The sequence below is a fragment of the Gossypium raimondii genome, chromosome 8 (assembly GCF_025698545.1).
Source record: "Gossypium raimondii isolate GPD5lz chromosome 8, ASM2569854v1, whole genome shotgun sequence".
NCBI classification, from domain to species: Eukaryota; Viridiplantae; Streptophyta; class Magnoliopsida; order Malvales; family Malvaceae; genus Gossypium; species Gossypium raimondii.
In genome coordinates this window covers 9,538,930-9,556,653 of record NC_068572.1, presented here as the reverse complement: position 1 = coordinate 9,556,653, position 17,724 = coordinate 9,538,930, and the positions used below count along the sequence as shown (strand labels likewise).

The following is a 17,724-nucleotide window of genomic DNA, read 5'->3' as shown; positions in this document are numbered from 1 at the left end:
AATTGAAGTTCTCGATCTCAATTCCTCCTTAGTTTCTCAATTATCAATGTAAGTAGAAAGGCTTGGACCATTGAGTTGCTTTGCTTAGGCAGTGTTGGGTGATAGCTTGGCTCTAGGGTTTAGTTTAGCATATATGGTAGGGAGGGTGATGAAGAATATGTGCCAATTGCACACTCTTTGCCCCAACCATCAAATTTGCTTTCAAAATCTCCCTTTTTCTTTTAAGGTTAGCCAACCAATGGAAAAGTGAGACTCTTTAAATCAATAAGGAAAAGGGTGCATCTTGACATTGATCTCACACAATTCAGGAAATAAAAAGGCCACAAAGTTAGGTCTGTTTTCTGCTTTACCTTAAATATTGAAATCATGTTTGTTTATTTATGTATACTTTCCACTTTAAATATGATTATATCAATGAAAGATGATAGAATCAAATTCATAGCTTATGCAAACATGTCACCCACTGATCTATTCCATCAAGTTTTTTACTATTTCAGGACCACCATATATTTTATATTATATTTTATCCAAAATTTCCTCTCTCTTTTCAATATATGCATTCAGCATTAATTTATTCTATGAACTAGTTGCTTTGTTTAATTATTAATTATTTTTAAATTATAGAGTAAATATTTAAATATTAAAATATATTTCAAGTCTCTAAATTTTTAGTATATTTAAAATTTAGTCTTTGTACTTTTATTTTAAAATTTTAATCTCTAATTTTTAATTTAAAGTTAACACTATTAAATTGTTCTATTAAATTTATTGATGTGACATTTTGAAAATATAAAAAATAATCGCTTAATAACTATATAAAACTTATAATAGACTTGAATTTAACAAATAATTTTAATAGTGTTAACATTACATCAACATTTTAATCAAAATAAAATCTTTGGACTAATAAGTGACATCATAAAAAAATTAAAGTACCAAACTATGTCAAAAAGTTAAAAGTATAAAAATTAAATCTTAAATTCTGATGTAGCACAGGGATCAAAATTAAAATTTGACAATAAAAACTAAATTTAAAATTTGATCATTTCAGAGAGAGTAGCCTATGAACGTGTCAACCAAGGAAGGTCCAAACCTTTATAGGCATATAGATGTTGACCCTTGTAACGTGTAAAAACCTTAAAATTGAGTAAAGCAAAGTCAAGATGCCCTCGGATGAAACTTCGTTTATTAATTGTTTTACCACAGGCTGACCACAAACTTTATGGCCGGTAATTGATATAATAAACAAGACAAGGAAAAAACTTGAAATCAAAGCTTATAGACAATTTAACTGGAATATGCATTCTTCTTTACTCGAAAATTTCTCATCCAATCTTAAAAATGTAAAAGCAGAATAAGATGCTTACTTACATTGCTTGCATCTGCATCTGCAGCTGCATACCATACACACATTCGTGCTTGTTAAAGATGCTGCAAAATTATTGGGGAAAAACATGCTTATTTTTTTTTTATTAGTGCATGAAGCTATTGTACACTTGAGACCCCAAGAACTGGGATCTAGAAATGGTATAACGCCGTTACATATACAACCCGCCCTCGACTTCTAGCCATTATATTGGTGTTATGATACATGAAGATTTTGAATTTCTACTTGCAGCATTTTAAGTGTTCCCCTCACATTTGATAGTTCATCTTTTACCTCTAGAAGTTTGTCCAGTCTATTTTGCGCAGCATCTCGATAAGGCTCCCCGATAATTCTTACAAACTTTTCCAAATTCTGGGTGGTTTCTTGAAGATCCTTCTGCATTGCATCTTCAAGCTCTTGTCCTAAAGCATCAGCTGTCTTTTTCACCTTTTCTATTATTCCTTGTCTACGGGCTGGGAAATTTGAAATGGCTATAAACCTATCATAACAATATTTAATTAATAAGCGGTCAGAAACATTAAACCCTTAACGAATTGTTAAGGTCAAAAGAAAGTAAAATCAGATGCAAGCAGACCAAGTTACAGGTAACTTAGGAATGAAAGGCGCATAGATTTAATACAGCAAGGACCTTAAGTCACACAGATAACTGACTATTTTATGAAAACGTGGGCATGCAGCTTGAAGATAAAGAATTAATATATGAACTTAAGAAGATACTTACCCGCCAGCAGAACACAGGCCGAGAGCAAGAAGATCTTCTAAGGTGGTAGGTAATATAGATGTTAGAAGTGAAGCTGACAAACCAGCTGCTCCAAGTCCACCAAAAGTCTCCAAGAACTGAGGTTGAAGAAAGACATTTCATTCAGGCCAACTGAATCGTATTAAAAATTAACATTTGAAAGTAAATTTTAGCACAAGGTAATTAAAAACCAAAAGCGACAACATAGGAGCAGCCATTTTAAAAAGAGATCTAAGAACATTCAACAACAAATAACTGTCAATATGATCTTTCTGGCAATCCTAAAGGACATGATAAATACCAGTTTTATTTTCACATAATATGTAAAAACGAAGTTTTCCAGCATAACCAGGCCGCATTAGAGCCCAAACAAGAACAATTGGCCACCTGGAGTTTTTCTAGGGGCAGTAAACAATCATTCTTTGCAAAAATTGTTTTAAAGTTTTATTCTTTCCTATACATCAATGTATTATTGATAACGATACAATTACAATGGTGATTGTCATCAATAATCAAGTAATAGGCAAGAACAAGGAAATGCAGTTCCTTTATGACATGCCTGCATGCAACCCTCATATTTAATATTGTTAGAGCTTTTCCATCAAATGCCTTACACTCAGACATCATAGAGATTACAGCCTGTTACCACTATCTTGCTTTACTAGTTTGGACAAGTTTTATTGCTACTTAGAGGAATTCTTAACTCACCACTTCACGAACTTCGCGCTCAAATTGTTTGGAAGTAGCATTGGCACTTAAGTTCTCTATCGCTTTCAAGCTGAGTTCATCCAACTTTCTCAGCAATTCATAGGTCTCCAGAGGATAATTTTTGTCTGAGAAGGTAATGGAGGGCCATTTTTTCTCAAAAGATTCCTTATAAGCCCTTCCTTCACGTGCATTATTTGATTGTAACCATGTCACATAATCTCCAAGTAAGTTCTGTACGCAATTACATACCATAAATCCAAAGTCAAAAAAGGAAAAGTAACTCATGCAGCTCTAAAAAAATGGCTCCTAAAACTTGATATTTGAAATAGACATCTAATTTTCACACAACCTAGATTATGAAGAGGTCTGAACCATTAACTCACTTGTGTATCAGCAATGGCAGGACTAAGTATTTCATTTTGAATCCTTGAAGTGGCGGGCAGTGTGGTGGACGATTCCCCCTTGAGTAAAAAGGAAGCGACAACATCAAGATTCGATAACTGTAAGGTAGATTCTATGAGATCCAGAATACGTGATTTTGTAGCATCAATCTGCAATACCACGCACAAGAATAAACAACATAGATATAGACAACACTATGTAAGAAACAAAGTCATCTACTTGCAGACTCAAAAATTAGTATTCCTAAATTTGTACCGCTGATAAAGTTCGTCTTCTCCAAGAGATGCTTTCATTTTCCATCTTTATTACATACTCTTTCACGCTATCAATAATTTCATTTGCAGAAGACAAGTCCTGCTCTGCAGACTCACAATCTTTTCTATTAAGAGTTTCACAAGCTGAAAGTATTCGCTCAGCAATTGCAATTGGTGTTCCAAGTTTGAGCTTCATTCTCTCCATTCCTCTACTAGTTGATCCATCTAAAAAACTATACAAGAAGTTTTCAAGCTTGTAAAAACTACTGGTTTTCCAATTTGATTCAGCGAACACAATTTCTCTATATTTTTTTCCAACATCAGAAGTAGCTGAAAGCTTTTCTTCAAGAACTAATCGTGCAGCCACCGGATATAATGTCACGTCTTCTGTGTTTAGCAACTTCTTTGTATTCTCTTTGATGAATGATATTGCCTCCTCTAGCTGCAATAAATGAAGATAACCAATATAAGACTCAAAAAGTGTCATAATAAGTTATAAGTCAATGTAAATGTATTAACTAACTTCATAGTAGCATCAATACTCAATGGGAGGTGAGAATTAAACCTCTTGCGTATTCTGATAAAGATCAGATTTATTCAAAACAAACACAACTTTCTTCTTCCACTGCTGAGTATAACGAAGAAAAGTAACCTGAAAAAGAAAAAAAGAACACGTACACTCAGGATCAGCTCACAAAAAATAAGAATTGACCATTAGTAAGGTAATATTTATAACTTTCTGAAACTAAATTCATGAAACTAAACACAAAGCATTTATGGACAGCACAACATTTCCCAAATCAGTATTAGTAACTCATAATCCATTCTTTGATATCTCAACTAGCTGTATGCCTTCACTTAATGAGCCTTTGGGTTCACTTTGTAATAATTTCAAAGAAAAAGAGAGAGGTGTCGAAGAAAAATTCCCTAGAACCCCATGAACAAACGCTTGATAAAACTTCAAAATGATTAACTTTTTACATTGTAATATCATATCATGGAAAACTTTTCTAAATCCATATAGTATCAAGTACTCCGTTTCTACACAACAAGCAGCATTGACAACAGAAAATCAGTGCCTCCAGGGTTAAAATTAATTGCCTCACACAAGAAATGGAGAACATTAAGAAGCAAGCTATGCCACATTACATGCAAAACTAATCTTACCTCACTCTCAGTTAATGGGCGATCTGCAGAAATAACAAAAAAGAGCAAATCGGCACGAGGCACAAATTCCTCAGTCAGGCGCTGTTGCCTTTGAAGAATCACATTGGTCCCTGGTGTATCAACAATATTCATCTGCCCTCAGGAGGAATTTTTAAAAATTAGTTATGGAAAAAAATATAATGACATTCAGACCAATTTCCAAGAAAACAAAACAAAAAAGAGAGGAAAGCAGGCAACGGAAAGAAGATAATCAACCATCCACATTGTGTTTACTTTCACCAAACTTTTCAATTTATCAATCTTCCCAGTCTCATTGATCTTCATCTAATATGCTCAACCTAAATGATGTTCAGCACGTCTCAAACTTTCATTTGTACTATGGATTGAAAACTCACTTTTAAGCACCTAGGGTTATGAAAATTGTGCCTGATTTTCTTTTACAAAGTAAAATTGCTATTGATTCATTCCCATGTGATAATAAAATCTTTGCAATGTTTTATCACAATAAAAATTGCACGCCATATCCAACAGTCATGCACAACCCATCAAAACAGATTCTAGAATCTTTTAAAGTAAAGGTAACTTGGAATGAATGATAACAAGTACAACACAAATAAGCAAGGTGGATTTGCCTGGTAATTATGTAAATTTCAAACAAGGTTAACAACTATAACATATAGAGAACAGCATATTTCAGCAAGGATTTAATATGAAGAATCAACTAACATCTACATGCATAAAGTTTACACATCTAAACTAACAAACATTTAGTATGATGGTATGCCAGTGCATGGAAAAATACAAAAACTACTATTAATAGTTACAGAGAAACCAGCCACTGGCAGACCCAAAGGATCTCTGAACTTTTAAATTCAGGTACACAGATGAGGAAATGCCAAAAGGACTCACTTCTTTAAGAATTGGAGCAGGAAGGTAACATATTAGTTGACCATCTGGGTGCCTTTCACAACGCTGCATATCCTTCCGGTCCAACTCAGAATAGCGCAAAAAAGTGATTTCATTAGTCGTGGGAATAACCCCCTCCGTGAGGTATCTTTCCCCAAGAAGAGCATTAATGACAGTGGATTTACCAGAATTGAACTCACCCTGAGAATCCAATATATATCATATCATATTTTATATATGAATAAGTCATAGCAAAGCCAAAAATTTAACAGGATCAAGCAAATTTCTATGCATGAATAAACAAACAATTTCCGTACAATGTCTGCTTTCTCACTGCAGAACATATTTCCTTTTATTGATTAATATAAGGCCAATATCATAGAGACAGGAAATACCATTGCATGATCTTAAGTTATGATTAGGGAGCATTCATAACAAAATAGTAAGAAAGACAAAATGAAAACACACACAAACAAATACTAAGAAAGACACAAGCAATCAATTAATTTAAATTAAAACAATACTAATAGAAGATTCTAATACGATTCGGTAAAGACATTCTGTCAAATATGACGGAATTAAAATTATTGTTTTATCAGTAAAACAGCAAGAATGATATAACTAAATAAGAATTAATTGAAGTGCTCAACACAGACAAATGTAACACGTAACAAAAAAAAAAAAAAAGCCAGAATAATGAACTAATGGATAATGAGGCAGATGCAGTGGCCATCAAAAGAAAGAAACATGAGCATAGCAGGAAAGGAACACAAGGTTAATCTAATTTATTCCTAGTGGACATATGCGATCTCATTGAATCTAATTAAATTGCCTATATGATATGAACCCGCTTCGTGAAACCACCGTGACAACTAATGAAATATATGAGGTAGCATATCATTATCAACCAAGCTGAAGACATTAAAGCTTAAGCATTCCTTAATTTTATACTCCCTAAACCGAAAGTGAATGGAAAGTAAATAGTCATTCTATGGGTATATGCTCTCAAATAAAGAGATAGGCATTCATTTGAAATTTAGAGCTAATACCAATGCAATCCCAGCAACCAGAGTTTGTTGAAGTTCAGCACACAATTACCACTATAGCCAGTAGAAATGGCTCATCAATCTGAGCAACAGCATCAATAAGAAGTGAAATCTCCTCCATCTGGAATTTAAAACACACAAAGATTCAACCAAAAACGGGAAAAAAAAATTGTCAATCGAAAACACAGAGATTCAACCAAAAAAGGAAAAATAAATAATTGACAATCTCATAACCATTATGGAAAATAACTTGAACTACCAAAGCTTAATTAAAAGATCACCAGAGGTGAAGCTTTCTGGAAGACATTTATTGCTTTGGTTAACACTGATCTCTCCTTCTCGATAAGTTGTTTTTCTCTATCTTCCACTTTAATAAAACCCGCCACACCCACTTTCTGGTGAGAGCCACGATCGATATCCGCCATTTCTAGTTCAACGATGCTCTCATCCTGACGTTTGTTATTAGTTGTATATACAGTGTTAAAAAACTCGCTCAAAACATCATCGGTAAACAACCTCAAATCTTCCAATGACAAAACTACACCACTAGCACCTGATTTGAAAATCTTGGTCAACTCAGTATATGATGGCACCTCTGCTTGTGAATTATTATTAACAACAAAGATCGGTATCTTCACATTTTCATAGACAGCCTTCATTGCCGTATTGGCGTGCTCTTCTTGACCCAGATCATATATAAGAAAATCAGCACCTTCAGAACTTGAAGCATTTAAAGCAGAATCTGAAGATTGCACGGTCCTAGCTACCAAAGGGAGAAAGACAGAATCTGATTTTGAATCCATCATTGTGTTTCTTGCGACTATGGCAGGAAGGCCTGTAAAGGAAGCATTTCTCGTAAACAAATACAACGATGTTGGATATAGGTACAAATGCATTTGATATGACTGAAGACTTTAACAGCTTTACTTTAACATTGGGTCGATTTCATTTTGAAAAACAAGCATGACAATTTCATTACTTTAAACTCTGATAAGCTTTTGAAAAGAAATAAATCCACTTTTACGTGAATAGTCCAATAACCTTGAATAAGCAAACTTTAGAAGAAAAAAGAAAAAGGCAAAAAGCCCACCTTGATCAGAGAGGACCACGCCACTAGCACCGACAGCGGCGGCAATGTCAACGCGCTCCGCGATCAAAAGATAAGCGCGATCTTTAACAACCGCTTTTAACGAACGGGCAGCTTCATAAACCCTGCCGCCACTTCCTTCACCACCATTGAGCACTACAAGGCCAACCCATTTGGAGACGGCCTTGTCAATGAAATCGAGCGCATTGTCGTCAGCCAAGACGTCGTTGGGGTCCAACTGGAGAACAAAATTAGGGACCTTGATCTCGGGACGTTTGTAGCCACCAGGGAATAGAGTTCTGGGAGGCTGCTGGTTTTGAGGGCCTTGGGGTCCAAGCTGTTGGGAAGTAGAGCTGAAAGAATTGGTGGAAAGGGAGGGTTTCGTCGGAGGAAGAAAGCGGCGAAAAGGGGATTTAGTAAAGCGAGAGGAGAAAGGAGGAGATGGGCTGAAGTGGAAAAGAGCGGAGGAGGGAGAGGCGGGGAACCGGAGGGAAAGGAGAGGGATCATCGAAAAGGAGAAAAAGGGAACTTCTTTTTTGTGGGATACTTACTTGTGGTAAGTGAAGCAAGTAATTTGGCTATGGAGGCAGAGATTAGAAAAGAAGAAAGGGTGGAGGTTGAGCGAAACAGTGAGTGTTAAGAGAGATGTTATCGTCTTATCCTCTGGAGATATGAGTGATACCGATGAACCCACCACCAATTTGCTAAAAATAAAAATCTGACGGTCACTATGCTAAGAAGCCGTAATGGGCAGCTTTTAGTTCATTGGATTGGAGAGCTTTTGAAAGACAAAAATAGGTGGGAGACCCACTTGGCTGAATTCAATTGCATCCCACCGCCATGGCAATTCGCAAAACCAAAACTTGCTTTTCTGAACAAACATTTTGTTATAACAAAAGTTCAATTGTTTAATAATTTTGTAGTGTTTGTTGTTCTTACTTTCTCTATTAAATTTGTTTTCTTTTCTTGCATGTGACTTTAAAACCATTTGGCCATAAAAAAGGTTACATGATGGACATGTAGTTAATTAACAAATTAGGATTTTTCTTTTAAATTTAAATTATTCTTTTTATGTTTTACTACTTCACGTAATCAAGTTAATAATAAAGAATCCAAAAGACTCATATAAAGGAATTAGATCGGTCTATGGGTCAGGTCAACCCGTTCGAAAATGGGAAGAGTTTAGTCAAAAATATAAGCTCAAAAAATAGGTTTAGATAAGAAAATAATGTCTGTTTAAAAACGAGCCAAGCCTCAAGTAATGTTTTTTTGGCCCTAGCCTGAATATGGAAAAAAATGATTTTTTTTATTGTTTGCTTGCTGTTTTTTCTTATTTTCTTGTTTTTTCTCACTATTTTGCTACCATTTCACAATTATGTTGCTACTATTTAGATATTTGTATAACTCTTGTTTTATTGTTAATTTTGTTACTATTTTAGAGGCATTTGCTTCTTAAGTTGCACCTATCTTAGTATTATTTAAGTATACATATTTTTTAAAATTTATTGGGAAATATTTATTTTAATATTTTTAGTATTTTTATATATTATATATATTTTTAAAAATATATAAAAAAATCAATATAGATAGACCGAACCTAGATTTTAACATTTTTTATCTAAGCCAGACATAGCACATCCTGGAATAGATGTTTCCACCTGTTTAGGATTCAAGAAAACGAAATTAAACATCATACTGCGTAATATATATATTATCTAACAAAGACTATTAACACTCTTATGCTCTCCCTCACCACCTTCACCCCATTTTACACCTACTACTAGTCTCGACCTCCCTGTGTCCATTTTCACCATCTCCCTCATAACCTCCTCCTCCTCATTGTCAAACTTACCACCCATTCACCATGTCAAACAAGTATCCAGTACAGCCGTATGGGTGTAGATATACTCCTACACATCTCTTCGACCTCTTTCATCTCCACTGTCTTTCAGGCACAACCCTCCTCACACCCACCCTCGTGCCCTTATCATCTCCACCCCATTTTATGTCACCACCATCCTGTTTCCACTTTCACCATCTCCCTCATCACCTCATTCTCATTATTATAAGTCTTACCACCCTTTCACTATGTCAAAGGTTAACAGTTCTTTTAAATAATTAATCTACATGTTTTTAACTTGAGAGAAAAAAAAACCTTACCGAGAACTTAGACAGGAACAGACTATTGAGAAGTCAGTTGATAATTAGTTTGAGTAGTTAACTTTATTGTTAATATATTTAGTCTATTAGCAAATAATCTATAAAAGGTCAATAAGTTTGTAATTATGGTTTAAGACACTTATTGTAATTATTGATATTACAGAGTATTTTTTTTCATTCATGATCAGTTTTTCAACATGGTATCAGAGCTCCAGTGATCGCTAGCTTTCCGGTCACCAAAGTCCGGTTACAAAATTTGCTTGGTTTGCTGATTCGCTGTTACTTCATTTCGGGTTATGAAGGTTGAAAAATAAGTTTTTTTTTTTGTTTTTCTACTGGCCCAATTATATTTTTTGGTGGGTGTGGTCCAATTTGTGTGGTCCAATTGGTAATTTAGGGCTTTTTTTTTGCTTGTGGCAGTTTTCTCTTATTTGCATCATTCTTGATTGATAGACTTCTCTGCTTCAATACTGGTTGGTTTTCAATCATGGTGAATCTTTTTTATTTGGTTATTGATTTTAATCACCCTCTTTACTTGCATCCATCGGATACTTTAGGTGCATTGTTGGTATCTCATCAGTTGCTTAAAGTTGATAATTATAATGTCTAGAGTCGGTCAATGAAGATTGCACTATTAGCCAAAAACAAATTAGGTTTTGTGGCTGGTACTTGTTTTAAAGAGTCGTTACCAGATGAGTTGGGATATCAATGGGAGCGGTGTAATGCTATTGTATCATCTTGGATTCTAAATACAGTTAGCAGTGAGTTCTCAGCCGGAATCGTTTTTGCCTCTAGCGCAACAGCTGTATGGAAAGATTTTAGGGAATATTTTCATAAGGTTGATGGCTCTAGGGTTTATTTTTTACATCGAGAAATTACTTCGCATCTTCAAGGTACTAATTCTATATCTGTGTACTTCACTAAGCTGAGACTGTTTTAGGATGAATGCGATACTCTTGTACCTTTTTCTTCATGTGGTTGTGATCAGTCAAGGCAGAATGTTGAACATGCGTTGCAACAGTGCCTATTTCAATTTTTGATGGGGTTGAGTGAGTCGTATAATGCAGTGCACAATCAAATATTGTTGATGAACCCATTACCAACTGTAAATCAAGCTTACTCCATGCTTACACAAGAGGAATCTCAGAAGCAGCATAGTTCGAGTGTTGTAGGTTTAGATCTAGTTTCTTTACACTCAACGCATGTTGTTCAAAAGAAGCGGTTTAATGGAACGTGTGATCATTTCAAGATTAAAGAGCATAAAAGAGAGAATTGTTATAGGATAATTGGCTACCCGGCTGATTTTAAGTTCACTAAGAAGAAGACAAATAATGTTTTAGGGTTTGTGGTGAACAATGCTTCAATTAATGATTCTACTAGTAATGGTGAAGTGGTTCGTGATGTTGGTATTGTGATTGGTCCACAAGCGCTTGTGTTTACTCAAACACAATATCAGTAAATCTTAATCTTGTTAAACAAGGAGCCTACTATTGAAGTTGTTACGAGCTTAGCAAGTATGGTTGGTGTGTCTAACAATTGGATTATGGATAGTGAAGCTACTGACCACATGCTATCTGATTTCCAATTCTTAGAATTTCTTATTGCATGTATATTGAATTCTCCTTGTGTTTGAATTCCCAATGGTTCCTCTGTTTTGGTTACCCACATTAGCACTTGCATTATTCAACCTGACCTTAAACTTACCAAAGTTCTCTATGTTTCGAATTTTAATTATAACCTTCTCTCTATTTCTAAACTTACTAATGATCTCTAATATTTTATTTCATTTTATCCTAAATTTTGTCTTATTCAGGACCTCTTAAGTGGAAAGATGAGGGGGATTGGTAGGAAGCAATGTGGTCTTTATATCGTGCAACCCTCTCAACAGACTAACATGGCTATAAATCCACCTATTACATCTCTTTCAGCAAATGTTGAACCATCTTTCCTTTGGCATGCTAGACTTGGAAATGCTTCTGTTTCAAGATTAAATAAGGTGCTTAATCTTCCTTGTACAGTTTCGAATAATGATAGCATCCAATAGTGTCTAGTGTGTCCCCTTGTTAAACAAACTAGATTGTCATTCCCTATAAGCACAACTCGTGTTGATGCTATTTTTTCTCTTATTCACATAGATTTATGTGGGCCCTATCGTATTTCTACTCATAGTGGTCAGGTATTTTTTACCTATTGTTGATGATTACTCGAGAATGACATAGGTGTATTTGTTGCGATCCAAAAGTGATGTTCTTGTATCCTTTAAACAATTCTTTGCCTTGATCAAGAATCAATTTTCCATCAGCATCAAATATGCTCGTAGTGATAATAGATATGATTTTTTTAATAATGAGTGGCATGAATATTTTAGTATGATGGGAATTGTGCATTAAAGCTCGTTTGCTTATACTCCTCAACAAAATAGAGTTACCGAGCGTAAGCATCGACATTTGCTTGAAGTTGCTAGGTCTTTCAAATTTCAATCTAATATGCCTAGTAAAACTTAGAGTGAATGTGTCTTAACTGTTTTTTTATCAATCACCTACCTACTCCTCTCTTGAATTGGAAGAGTCCTTTGAAGTCTTATATCATAAACCTACTGATCTTTCTCATTTGCATGTGTTTGGATGTATTTTCTATGCTACCACACCTAATTATCGGGATAAATTTTCTCCAAAGGTTATTCCTTCTGTCTTTATGAGATATTCCAATGTTAAAAAGGGCTACTTATTATTCAATCTTGAAACTAATTTTTTTTGTTAATCAAGACATTATATTTCATGAGATTAAGTTTCCTTTTACATTTTCCAACAAAAATTATGTGTTTTTACCTACAACTGATAGCTCTCATTTCCTTGATCTTGAGCCCAAACCTTCCATTCCTATACTTCCCACATCGCCAGTTTTACCAGCAACCTCTACCTCACCAATCCTACCACCTGTTAATATTTCACTGAGTTAGTCTTGTACTTTTCCTGAACCATCATTTTCCCCGTTTGTTCAACCAACCTCTTCCACTTCAATCCCCTTACAACGTACCACATGGTCTGTCAAGCAACCCGCATGGATGAGGAATTATGTTTGCTCCAACCAATCTTTCATTTCTCTTACTTTAGGTGCATACCACATTTTTCATGTGTATTCTGCTTTGCATTTACTTGTTCATACTCAGTCATTTGCAGCCCATATTTCTTCCATGTCTGAACCCCAAACATATACTAAGGCTATTCAGATCCAAGATGGGTCGATGCCATGCAACAAGAAATTCGTGCTTTGAAAGACAATGGTACATGGGAGGTTGTTTCTTTACCCTATAGCGTGGTTCCTATCGGGTGCAAATGGGTCTATAAGATCAAATACAATTCTGACGATTCTATTGAGTGATTTAAAACTTGAGTGGTGGGGAAAGGATACAACCAATGGGCTGGTATTGATTTTCAGGAAATTTTTTCTCCTGTGGTCAAGAATGTTGCTATTCAGACAGTCATTAGTATGGTTGCGATGAATGACTAGCCTCTTTTCCAAATGGATGTCTACAATGCTTTCTTGCAATGTGATCTGCATGAGGAGGTTTATATGGATATCCCAGAAGGTTTTCGCAAACAGAGGGAGCACAAGGTGTGTCGTTTACTCAAATCATTGTACGGGTTGAAGTAAGCTTCTCGATAGTGGAATTTGAAGCTTAATGAGGCATTGTTGCAAGAAGGTTACACACAAAGCAAACATGACTATCCTTTATTTTCAAAAAGGCAGGGAGGTAACGTAGTCATTCTACTTGTCTATGTTGATGATCTGTTAATCACAGGAAGTGACATTAGTGTATCAATAAGCTTAAAACGATTCTGCACTAGAACTTTAAGATGAAGGACTTGGGTGCACTAAATTTTTTTCTTGGTATAGAGGTTATAAGGTCAAGTAAAGGTATTGTGTTAAGCCAAATGAAGTATGTGTTGGAGTTGATAGCCGATGTTGGGTTAGGAAAAGCAAAACCAGCAAGTACACCTCTTGAACAAAATCAAAAACTTACTTTAACTGAATATGACGAAACTATACAACCAACTGTCAATGATGATGAGCTAGTTTCAGATATTGCAATATATCAATGACTTCTCAGAGGTTTGCTTTATTTGACCAACACACGACCAAACATATCCTTTGCGGTTCAACACTTAAGCCAATTCATGCACAGACCAAAGAAATCTCATTTGGAAGCTGCTTTTCGGGTAGTTTGATATATAAAGAAAAATCATGGCCAAGGTATTTTGTTGATTGCATCTAATAAACCACAACTTGTTACGTTTTGTGATTTAGATTGGGTTTCATGTCCCATGTCCAGATGATCAGTCACTAGTTTTGTGTGAAGCTTGGGGGCTCTCTCATTTCATGGAATTCAAAGAAACAAATTATTGTGTCTCATTCATCAACAGAAGTTGAATACATGAGTATGTCATCAGTAGTAGCAGAGGTTATTTGGTTGGATGGCTTGTTGAAAGAAATTTGCCTTGATCAGTGTCACACTTCTTTACTATTTTTAGATAGTCGGGCAGTATTACAAATTGCAGCCAATCCTGTATTTCATGAACACACCAAACATATAGAGATCGATTGTAAATTTATACGAGATAAAATTTGAGAAGGTTTGATTCAAATGCAGCACATAGAAACAACTAAACAACTTGTGAATTTGATAACTAAAACACTTGGAATCGAACAACATGAATATTTGGTGTCCAAGTTAGGGGTTAAAGATCTATTTCACCCCTCAACTTGAAGGGGAGTGTTGAGTAGTCAGTTGATAATTAGTTTGAGTAGTTAGCTTTATTGTTAATATAGTTAGTCTGTTAGCAAATAATCTATAAAAGGTCAATAAGTTTGTAATTACGGTTTAAGACACTTACTCTACTTACTAATATCACAGAGTATTTTTTCATTCATGATCAGTTTTTCAACACAAACAGCTCGATTCTCGAAGCGTTTCCATTGCAATGGCCATCGACGTAACAACCATTTATACGACGTTTGATGCACCTATAGCTGTATATAATTAAAATCACGGAAACAACAAATAGGGTTAGCAGAACCAAAGCTTTTCCCATGTATTTAAGGGTTTCTTTCATTGTAAAAGTTATTTCTAGTGATGATGATGGACTACTGTATATGTATGCCTCCATATTTTCTTGTTTCAGGGTAGAGTAAACTGGGTTTTTGTAATGCTAAAGTAGAAACCGAAGTGGGCATATATAGACTACTCTCTCTCACCAACCAAGTAGAGGGTCAATGGGATCTTTTTATTTTTGAAGAACAACGAAAAAGCAGTCATGATTTCCTTCATATTTTCTTAACTACATCCCATAACTTCCACCATTTGTCTTTTATTTATGGAGAAAAGAGTGCGTATTTCTAACATTTGATTTTTAGATACTTTAAAAATCTAAGGGTTACAAATTTTAGGGTGCTAATGTTTTTTTTTTTAAGAAAAGAGTGAGTATTTCTGACCTTTGATTTTTAGATACTTTTAAGGGTTACAAATTTTATGATGTCAGGGTATGTTATTTGTTTTTTTTAAGAAAAGAAAGTTTATTAAAGGTTTTCATGGGTCGGGTCGAGCTAGGTTTAAACATGATATTAATAAACTTTATGCTTGCCCAAGCCCAGTCCGGCCCGAAATGTAGGCCTAAAATTTTACCCAAACCTGTCCATATTTGCAAACGACTAACCCAATCCCAATTTAGGCCCTCCCATATTAGTTTTAATTTTTTTTAAAAAATATTTATTTTAGTTTATTTTAATATTTAATAATTTTATACATTTTTTATTTACTGAATTTTTTTATATAGTCATCTGAACATTATTTTAATGTTTACATTACAGTAATATTATATATTTAGCATAGGTTTTTTTAATATGTTCTAAATTACATAATATATCAAAATAATATGATATAAAGTATCATAAATTTAAAACGGGTCGGGTCGGGCTCAAGGATTAAATGATCAAGCCCGAGCCTAGCCCCTATTTTAAGCGAGCCTAATTTTTTTGCCTAAGCCCATTTTTCGAGCCTAATATTTTTGTTCAAACCCTCCCAAATTTCTTGTGGGTAGCCCAGCCCATTAATAGGTCTAGTGCTTACACACGTTAAGAGAAGTTTTTTTTATTCCAACCATTTCTTTTGTCAACATAGTGTTAGCTTTATTCTTTAATGACTATCAACATATTGTTAGCTTTATTCTTTAAAAAAACTCATTATCCCGGGATTTCTGAATTCTAAAATTTTATCACGAGATTTCTTGTTAGGGTTTGGGTTAAGAAAGACATTATTTTCCTTATTGAATCCTAATCCTAAACTAGGATTCTCGGGCATGAGAATCTAGAATAAAATTCAAACATCACATCTAAAAATTTTTAGACAAATGGTTCTAACATTTTAGACATTACATCCAGAAGCGTTTTTTAAAAACTTTTCAGGAAAAAGCTTCTTGTTAGAAGCGTTTTTTAAACTTGTCATAATGAGGTTTCATATTGAAATTTTGAGCAGATTTCTTTTCATAATGAGATTTAAATAATGATAAGATTGTTGATGATAAAAATCTAAAGAGGATTGCGTCGTAGTTGAGGTTCCAGCTCATCGTCTTCACCGTCACCTCCATCTTGATATTCATCTTCATCTTCATCGCGTTCCTCCATGCTAGATTGCATTTGTGTCCTAAATTCCCATTGTATATTGTCTATGGTATTAATAGATAGATGTAAAGATGACCTAACTTTGTAGATGATGTTAGGAGTATTTGCGACACTATCGGTGGAAAAGTATATGGTGCCAAATAACCCAATTGTGGATAGAATGTTGGACTTGTAGGTGATGGCAGATACATTGGTGTTGTTGTCGGCAGTGGCATGTAATATGATCCTAGGGATAAAGGTGGTGCAAAAAATATTCCTGAAAAAGGTGTTGATGTATGGTGTGATGGTGCATAATATGGTGCTTGTGTAAAAAAATGGGGTTTATGAAAGCACCAAAAAAATATGAATCATATTGATTGGGAGGTGGTACACCCATTGATATAGTATTTAGGATTGGAGTTAATGTTGATGAGGTCGACACGTAATCCCATTCGAGGCCTCGTGTGGGGCCTTCTTGGCCTTCTACGACGATAATGCCTACTCATGTGGGTCTCTGGCAATAAATATGGTTTAACGTAAACTCTAAACTATGTCATGTAATCCGAAGAGGTCGCCAAATTTGGTCAAACAATTGGTTTGAACATAGGTATGAAATTGCACATATGTTCCTAGATGTAGATATATTTGGCATGAAATTTAGGTAAGTTCTCATCGATTTTCCCCATAAGTCGATCTTGTGAAGTTTATCGACCTCATAAGATGATGGAAGAATACTTTGCGTAAACTTGAATTGGCGCATCACTCGATCAGATTCGTGCATCTCAACCGTTGCAAAAATGATTAATGACACTTTGACATGCTAGATATTACAATTCACCAAAAATTCGACTGGATGCATTCTTGAATTCTTGGATCAGAATATGACATCCTTTCAAACTACAGTACAAAATTATAAATTTTATTACTTACCTAATATTAAATTTCAAATCATTACATAAATATTATATAATTGAAAATTTCAAAAACTAACATCGACTTCTAATCGTTGATCTAACAATAGTCAAGTATCTTCGAGCTCATTCGATATAGCCACATGACTCGCGTTATTGTTCCACCTATTCAAATAATATGTTGTTTCAAAAATATAATAATGGAAAAATATTAAGATAAATATATTATTAAATGAATTTTACCTTATTATGAGTGGAAATTCATAAAGGGCGTTTACTCAAGGACGTAAAAATTGTAGG

The 17,724-nt window shown here is 34.6% G+C and overlaps 2 protein-coding genes across 2 annotated transcripts; one reads left to right on the top strand and one right to left on the bottom strand.

The window, feature by feature from the left end:
- Window positions 1-1,439: 1,439 nt before the first annotated feature.
- Window positions 1,440-8,522, bottom strand: LOC105790730 (hypothetical protein). Its single transcript, XM_012618473.2, has 11 exons — window positions 7,700-8,522; window positions 6,891-7,444; window positions 6,662-6,730; window positions 5,567-5,764; window positions 4,658-4,789; window positions 4,056-4,142; window positions 3,492-3,932; window positions 3,218-3,385; window positions 2,835-3,065; window positions 2,109-2,224; window positions 1,440-1,865 (listed from the first exon to the last, which is right to left on the bottom strand). Exons 1-11 carry the CDS (start codon window positions 8,202-8,204, stop codon window positions 1,583-1,585), a joined length of 2,784 nt encoding a protein of 927 aa, XP_012473927.1. The 5' UTR covers window positions 8,205-8,522; the 3' UTR covers window positions 1,440-1,582.
- Window positions 8,523-10,475: 1,953 nt separating this feature from the next.
- Window positions 10,476-13,959, top strand: LOC105793120 (uncharacterized). The gene is made up of 5 exons (XM_012622048.1): window positions 10,476-10,694; window positions 10,797-11,288; window positions 11,670-11,852; window positions 13,367-13,471; window positions 13,705-13,959. The coding sequence occupies exons 1-5, from the start codon at window positions 10,476-10,478 to the stop codon at window positions 13,957-13,959; spliced, it is 1,254 nt and encodes a 417-aa protein (XP_012477502.1).
- The last annotated feature ends 3,765 nt before the right edge of the window (window positions 13,960-17,724 follow it).